The sequence below is a fragment of the Microtus ochrogaster genome, unplaced genomic scaffold, assembly GCF_000317375.1.
Source record: "Microtus ochrogaster isolate Prairie Vole_2 unplaced genomic scaffold, MicOch1.0 UNK26, whole genome shotgun sequence".
Lineage (NCBI taxonomy): Eukaryota > Metazoa > Chordata > Mammalia > Rodentia > Cricetidae > Microtus > Microtus ochrogaster.
In genome coordinates this window covers 5,001,903-5,010,269 of record NW_004949124.1, presented here as the reverse complement: position 1 = coordinate 5,010,269, position 8,367 = coordinate 5,001,903, and the positions used below count along the sequence as shown (strand labels likewise).

Sequence of the window (8,367 nt, the reverse complement as noted above, 5' to 3'; positions counted from 1 at the left end):
TGGGATTAGAGGTGTGCACCACACACCCAGTTACAACTAGATTTTCTAATGGGAAATGTCTGAAGATTGGTAGCAAAATGTCTTTTCTGGGGTAGCTAATGCCTGACTTCTTGCTGTTATGGATGCCTTGCAGATTTGCGATGAAGATGTTTGCCTTAGGGCTGGCTTTGCTCAGGGTACCAGAGAATCTGACCATTTCCCATCATTTTAATGAGTGAAGTTGTTTGGAGGATAATGTTCTGTTAGTCTCTTATAAAGCAAACCAGGAATGAAACAAATTTCCAGTCAGTTGATCATTTCCCAGACTGCTCCAATGCAACAGCCAGCTGCATCTGCTGAAGACGTACATATGTACATACACACACACACACACACACACACACACACACACACCTCTCTATGTATGTATATATGTATACTCATTTTATTTGAGTGTTTTGCGAATGTATGTATGTGCATCGTGTGTGCTTACATTGTTCGTGGAGGTTGGTCAGAAAGGATATTGGGTTCCCAGGAACTGTGGAGTTCCAGATGGTTGTGGACCCTATGTGGGTGCTGGGAAGCGAACCTGGGTCTTCTTGACAAGTACTCTTAATCCCTGAGCCCTCTTCAGCCCCCACCCCTGTCTTCAGACCTCCTTTCTTCATTTAAGACTAGATGCCAAGGAGGAAGGATTAAAGTCCAAGGCATAAGCGTATTAAGCTTTATCATGAAGAGAATGAAAACTTGTCAGCTTTAATTCTGTGGATCACTAAACAAGGCAATACAGACTTTAATTGGAACAGAGTAGATTTAGGTTAGCTTTAGGAAATTGACAGATTCATTCTTCTATGAATTAAACAGCAAACATTTTGACTGAAAATTGCATTATGTTTAGTGTGGTGGATAGCAGTGTGTCGTTTCAGCTCAGCTCACACGAGTGCTCACTGTTCATCTGGCAACAGCTCTGCGGGAGAATGGTTGTCACACCAGGGAAGACCTGAGAGGAGAGGGTTTGATACTTGCCTAGGTGCTGGGTGCGGATGATCTTTGGAGTCATGCTCTTCCCTTCCCCAGCTGGGTTTTGACCCAGGACCTTGTACAAGCTTTAATATTGTGCTATATCCCTCGCTCCTTGGAGTCAGTGTTAAGTGAAATACAATTAGATCATTTCTCTCCTCCCTCTAGCCACTTGAGCCACCCTCCATCGATGTCCCCTTCAAGCTGATAGCCTCTATTATTATTACACGCGTATGTATGTATGTATGTACAAATGTCTGAATAGCCTCTGTTGTTCCATGTGTATGTATGTACACAACAGGGCTGACCACTGCACATTGGACATTTAATAAGGTACTCACTCATCCTTGGGGGAGACTAATTCTCCCAGCATTCATTAGCTGCGTGTAGTTTATATCTAGGGGTGAGACCCCCATGAATTTTCCCCCTTCGTGTTAACATGTCCATTGATACTGCTATTGTTCCATCCTTGTTTATGCAACCATTTCTAGGAGACACTGTTTCACCTCAGTCTTCTTGGTCTTCTGACCCTTAGTCTTTCTGCCCCTCTTCCATGCTGTCCCCAGATCCAAAGATGCAGGGCTGTGAGGGAGATGTGTCTGTTGGGGCCGGCCTCCCCACGATCTGTTGTTTCCAGTTGAGGTTTTCTGTGATGGTCTCTGTAGAGCTCATGATTTGCTGTAGAGAAGCCTCTTTGTTGAGGGGTGGTAGCTGTACTTAGCAGGACCGATGGCTAGAGCACCTTCCTAATACTGGTTCACAATCAGGACCTTGGCTGGGGATATGTGTGGCTCCATGGCTGAGTACCTGTTTTATGTCTACAAGGTCCTACGTCAATTCCTAGAGCTGCCAAACATCCACAAGCTAACCAGAGAAGAACCCTTAACAGAAGAGTTAGGACCCTCGCCTGTTGTCAGCATAGCATTCAGAGCTCCGCTGTCATTCCTGCTCCTGACTCTTAACTATTTTTATAGAACTTTCTGTTTTTCAGTACTGGCACTCATTGGGCTGCTGCTGCCCTGCACTGTGGCCCAAGCCCCTACTCTGGTCTCACTGTGTCCAAGTGTCGCTGAAGGAGTAAGCTCTGGCTTCTCCCTAAATTCTGACTTTTTTTCTTTTTCTTTTTTAATTTTGAAACAGGGTCTCATTGTGTGTCCTTGGCTGGCCTGGGGCTCACAGAGATCCATCTGCATCTGCCTCCTAAGTGCCGAGATTATCATGCCCAGCATGTTTCTGTTTTTTTTTTTTTTTGGCTGGGGGGGGATTTAGTGGGACAGGGAGTGTCATGTTCCTACATAACCCAAGGTGGTCTTGAACTTGAAATTCTTCTGTTTGTACCTTCTGAGTGCTGGAATTATAGGCATTCAGCACATTTGGCCTGCTCTCCAGGTCCTAAGAGCTTTCCTGGGTTTTCACATGATCATCTTAGGATACATGGGTCTCTGTATAAACGCGGCAGTGCTTGTCACTGTCTCAATTAAAGAGGGATACACAGAGAATAAAGGATTTTTAGTCTATAAAGCTCTATAAAGCCTTGTTCTATTTGTTGCTGTTTTTTTTTTTTTTAAAGACAGGGTCTCTAAGTATTACTGACCAGCCTAGAACTTGGTATGTAAATCAGGCTGACCTTGAACAAACACTGAGATTCACTTGCCCTGCCTCCCAGAGTGTTGGGAATAAAGGTGTGTGCACCTTGACCTGCTTAGAATCTTGCTCTGATGACGAGTAGCTTCTGGACATGTCCATTTAGTAACTCCTGATTGTTTCTCAGTGCATACAGATATTCTCTCATGTCTTATATGATTCCAAAATATGTGAACAATACCCCTTTATAATATAGGTGTGTTTTTAATTGAGTGGTACGTTTTTCTTGGCTGGTTAATGGTTCTTAAGTTCAGCTGCCTAGAGAATTAAAAAAAATTGAATTCCTGCTTTTGAATTGGAGTTAGGAGGGAAATGAGAAATGCAATATATTTAGATGTTTTTTTCATTATTTTTTATTTGTTAGGGTGATTTGGCTGCCTGTATGTATGTGTGACACGAGTGTACCTGTGCTTGCAGAGGCTGGAAGAGGACGTCAGAGCCCTCAGCTGGTGTCATGGATGGTTGTTTGCAGCTTGTGGGTGCTGGGAATCAAACCTGGGTCCTTTGGAAAGGCACCCGGTGCTCATAACCACCGAGCCTTTCTTTGGCTCACAGCAGTATATTTTAAATAAGCTCTCCAGCTAATTCTTAATCATAGTTTGAAAATTTAATAAGAAGTATATCCATTTTCACTGTAGAAGAGACAACAAAGTTGAAATGCCTGTATGGTCAGGGTCAGTGAGGAGTTGTGAGGTCACACAGTCCTTTGCCCTTCTGGGTTTTCTTTGAGTGTCTTGTTTTTGTGGCACAGAAGAATTAGGGCATGTAGCTAGGTGTGCGTGTGTGCGTGTGTATGGTGGGGTTGGCTGGAGGCTGATGGTGGAGTATAGGACCCTGGGGCTCTGTAAAAAACCCCTTTCCCAGTGCCCAGCTCCAGTCTCTCTCCAAGGCAGGTAGCACTTTTGGGGATTTTGTGGTGTTGAGGTTTTGCTGTAGTGCCGCATTGTTGATCTGACTTTTCCTATTTGGTGTGAAGCCATCTCTAGATAGCAGAGGTTCTGTATTTGCTCTCTCTTCTGACTGCCATTCCTCTGAGGACTGCTCCGCTCTCAGTGCTGTTCTGCAGCCCAGTGCCCAGTCGGTTCATGCTTACCCATGAGAGTGGACCCCAGGCAGGGTAGGTCATGTTTGATTGATTGAGGACAGTGCTGCTTGGGTGGTGACATCCCCTATCCCTACCCATGTCTGTCTGTCTGCTGTGGCTCAGACTTGAAAATCAGCCCATGCTCACATCTGAGGGACAGTAAGAAGGAAAAAGAAGAAGGCTCGGGTGGTGTGAATGTTGATAAAAATGGTGACGCTTCCTAGTTTTCTGCTACAATCCCTCTCTCTTGCCTCACAGTGAACAAAAAAGTTCTCTTCGTGGAACAGAAAAAAATACGCTCCCTCTAAGCATTGGATAGAAAATGAATTTGATTCATAAACGAGAAGACTGAGGGCGAGGGACTGGCTCAGAGACCTGCAGAGTGTGCTGAAGAAGAGGAGACAACATGGCCGCCGGCGAGAAGGCTGCCAGGAAGGAGCAGTGCCAGGAAAGAGTTTTTCACAGAGACCAGATATTTATCTCTCTGGATGTCTTATAGGCATTAATAAAAAATGTCAAAATAGCCTGTGCTCTTGTCTCTTAGTGATATTTTTCCTACTGTTTGAAATGTAAAAAACAAAAAAGCCTGACCACCTTACCAAGAAATCACTATTGTCTCACATGAGGGAAGCCATTTTCCACAGTGAGACTTGGGCAGCGCTTGCTAGGCTGCTCCTCAGGACTGTGCTCCTGCTGTGTGGAGCAGTCACCCTGTGGCAGCAGGAAGAAGGAAAGAGACAGAACATCTGCTTTGGTTCTGGCTTGGGTCATTAGGAACAGTGCCCTTGGTCCGTATTCTCGACCAGCTCACCAGAGTTGTAAGTCTGAGAAGTTCTCACAGGCTCTGAGGACAGCAGTGGACTTGACTGTACCTTTCTTTTACCAGAAGCGCCAGTATATTCTATATCACTGCTTTGGGGGCATGGTGGGATTACATGATGGCCCGTGTTGCTGTATGACTCCTGCCTCGCCTCATCTTCCCATTCCCCCCAGTTTTCAAAACTCTCCAGCTGCCTCCATTTTCCCTCAGATTTCTGGCTTGAAGTGAAAGCTGAGCTGTTTTAGAATTGCTAGTCCATAACCTACTTTGCTGTGGGAACTCCTTCAGCCTTTAGGATACCAGCCCACATGGGTGTGATCTCTTGTACTATAAATGCAGACATAAAGCTTGTGCAGTCTCTCTCTGTCTCCCCCCCCCCCCGACAGGATTTCATGTAGTCTAGGGTGACTCATATTTGCTCAGGGTATCTTGAACTAGTGTCTCCACCTCCTAGGTGCTGGGATTGCGGGCATGTGCCACCACACCCAGTTTAGGCAGTGATCAAGCCCAGGGCTTCATGCATACTAGACAAGCACTCCACCAACTCAGCTACATCCCCAGTCCCCAAAGCAGGTTTGACAACATAGGCTAAAGGTGAGGATTACCTATCTCTCCCAGAAGGTGCCAGGGAGAGCCCACTGCTATCCCCTTTCCCTTTGGAACATTCATTGCTTGGGCTCTAAACACTGCTCGGGCTGGAGAGATGGCTCAGTGGTTAAGAGCACTGGCTGCTCTTCCAGAGGACCCTGGTTCAATTCCCAGCACCCACATGGCAGCTCACAACTGTCTGTAAATCCTGTTTCAGGGGATTCAACACCCTCACACAGACATACATGCAGGCAAAATACCAATACACATAAAATTAAACACGGCTTTCTACTGTGCATTCAGCACTAGAATTTGCTGCTCTCCAAATATTGGTACTAATCGTACAGTTTCTGATGGTGGAATCTAATTCTAGTTAAAATCGTGAATATAAAAAGTATCACTCGAGTCAAAGAAGCCTTGGTCACTTCATAAATGAACATGCTTACAAAGAAAGGGCATTTCTCTAGTAATTGTGAGCTAAGAAGCCACACCCATGTGCACTTTATTCCCAGATTATATTTTTTGGGGGCTAGCAGCAGTCAGAATAGAGCAGGAGGAAGGTCTTTTTTGTATGGATAAGAGGACTGCGTTCCTGTAGCCTGGACGCTGACTGCAGCGATGAAATTTGATCTCTTGAGCATTTCTTCCATGGGTAGATTCGGGTAGTAGGCCAGGTAGAAGGCCAGCGCGCCCACAAAACTGTCACCAGCACCCTGCAATGAAAGGAAGACATGCAGTCAAGCTGTGGTTCAGTGGTAGAGTTCCTGCCTGGTATGTGGGAGGCCCTGAGTTCAAGCCCCAGGACAGACTGAATCAACCCTTTTAATTTTAGAATGGCTTCAGAGTTCCAGAGGAGCACAGACATTCCAGCTGCAGCTTTGTTGACATCTAGATGCGGCATACTTACCATACCTGATGAAATAGTGGTATATCGGTAACTGATTTTCATACTTTGGATTTTATTAGTTTCTGCTGTGTCCTTTTTCTGTCTCAGCATCCCATGCGGGATGCCATTTTACAGTTAGTTGTCATGTTTCTTCAATGTATGTAAGCTATGACAGCATCTTAGGTGTTTTTGATGACAGTTTAGAGGTTGGCTACTTTGTAGAATGTGTCTCAGTTAGGGTAGACAGGATCTCACTGTGTAGCCCAGGTTAGCCTTGGCGTCTCCAGTGTGGGAGATTGCCTGGCTCTGGGATTTGTTTCTAAATCAAAGCATGGATGTGTGTTGTGATAAGTCTCCTCGACTATGTGGCTGAGTGGCTTCTGCCAGGTATTAATGACAGTCTCCTCTTTTCATATTATATTCTGTAAGCTGGGAGGAATGAAGAACAGAATAAATAATATTAGATAATAGCCCAAAAAATGAGTTCATACTGATATGAATGATGAAATAAATGGTGGGGAGGGATGACAGATTTTGAATGTAGAACTCAAAACAATTTCTGTCAATAGTATATGCTCAGGGATCTAAAGCGTTAGTTGAGAACGGAGCTCTGCCCACTTAAGAACAGGGTCTGCCAGCATCGGCAACTGGGTTCTTTTCAGCTGCCTCCCATGTCTTTTATATTATCTCCATCATTTTGCTCTTGCTTGCTTTCTGGGACAAGATGCCCCAGGCTCATTTTGTATATCCTGCCTCTAACCCTAAAATTAGCCATTACAAATGCATGCAAAGTGGTGAGGGCCATTCAGTTGCTGTTCTCAAACCAAATACAGGGAACAGCATCTCCCTTCCATTTTCCAGGGTCTGCGTTAGAGAAGGTCACAGAGGAACCAAATTAATACCGTTATCAGCGCCTCTAGGGCGCTATCTCATCCTGTAACCAATATGTTTAAAACAATTGTAAGTGTAATTATAGAATCTCACTTCTATAAATTCTGGTATTAACTGCTTTCAGGGGCATTTTCCAGTGCCCCCCTCCCCTGCACACCGATTACTGATTCCTTAGGCCTAGTTTTCACAGTTCTTGGTAAGTCTTGTGGCCATTCTAACCACTGCAAAGAGAGAGCCCTGATGCGTAATTGTCTCTGTGCAGCTGAAACATCCGTTGAGCTATGTGTCCAGCACAGTGGTGCACAATGAGAAAAGAGGCATGGTGGTGAAGGGCGTGAGTCCCAGCATCGAATCAGTAGGCAGAGGCAGAAACTACAGTCTTGAGGCTAGCCTGGTCTACACAATGACGTCTAGACTAGCCAGGACTATATAGTGAGACCTGTCTAAAAAGGGGTGTGTGCAGAACCCATGTGTAAGTATTAAATAGTATGGCAGCTTACAAATGGTTTGGGGTGTGTTTTCAAGAGTGAGAGTCTCACAGGGTCTTGCTAGGTAGTCCAGGCTGGCCTGGACTTGGGATCTTCCTGACTCGGCCTCAGGAGTCTTCACTGGGTTTATGGGCTTGTACCACCATGCCAAGTTCAATTAGTGAGGGTTTTAAGAAAGGGTTGGAGAAAACCTTCTGGGGTTTCTCTGGAATAATCTGGATTTCTAACAGAACAAGGCAGCGAGGAGGGAAGAGTGGACTCAGGAGATAAGTGTTGTCACCGCGCTTTGTCCACACAGCCAACATGGGCAGTAAGGAACCTGCCACGGAGCCATAGCCTTGCGGATGTGGATTCCCTCCTCCCCGCCGCCATTCCTCTCCTCTCCCTTCTCTTTTCCTCCTTTTCTGAGCTCCTAGGTGTTTCTCTAAGTTCATTTTTCTATGGATACAATGGAGGCAAAGACATGGTTCTTAGGCCTCTTTCGCTTCCCAGCAAGCAGCATGACGTGAGAGGGGTTGGGGCCAGAGGAACACTGAGCTGAAGGCTATACTGTGAGAACCTTGAAGCCTGGGCATCCCATCTTACACCTGTAACCCCACACTACAGAGGCTGAGGCAGGAGGATCACTGCAAGTTCAAGGCCAGCTTGGTCAACAGAATTCCATTGTAGCCAGGCCCATCCTAGTGAGATGTATCTCAGAACCAAAACAACAAATAACAACAAAAGGAAACCTCTCCCCCTATAATCTGATGTATTAAAAATGACTAGAAAATATAAAAATTTCAATATGTCATGATTAGTGATTGAAGAGATGAAAATGTTTACTATCTCAACTTGATTATTACATTCTATGTATTGAATAATATACTTCATAAAAATGTACAAATATACCTCAAAAAACAGAGCTGGAGAGATAACTCAGTGGTTAAGAGCACTGGGTACTCTTTTTTTTTTTTTTTTTTTTTTT

At 45.0% G+C, this 8,367-nt stretch overlaps 2 protein-coding genes across 3 annotated transcripts in view; one reads left to right on the top strand and one right to left on the bottom strand.

Annotated features, from left to right (window-relative positions):
- The window catches only part of Mrpl33 (mitochondrial ribosomal protein L33), a 7,987-nt gene extending 3,734 nt beyond the window's left edge, over positions 1-4,253 (top strand). Inside the window, exon 4 of the mRNA XM_005367965.2 lies at positions 3,986-4,253. Coding sequence (XP_005368022.1) covers positions 3,986-4,035 — 50 coding nt within the window. The 3' untranslated portion in view covers positions 4,036-4,253. The remainder of the gene's footprint in view (positions 1-3,985) is intronic.
- A 1,355-nt stretch (positions 4,254-5,608) lies between these two features.
- Positions 5,609-8,367, bottom strand: part of Rbks (ribokinase) — an 84,189-nt gene continuing 81,430 nt past the window's right edge. For both annotated transcript variants that reach the window (XM_005367964.3, XM_026789695.1), the window contains exon 8: positions 5,609-5,848. In XM_005367964.3, coding sequence (XP_005368021.1) covers positions 5,675-5,848 — 174 coding nt within the window. In that variant the 3' untranslated portion in view covers positions 5,609-5,674. The remainder of the gene's footprint in view (positions 5,849-8,367) is intronic.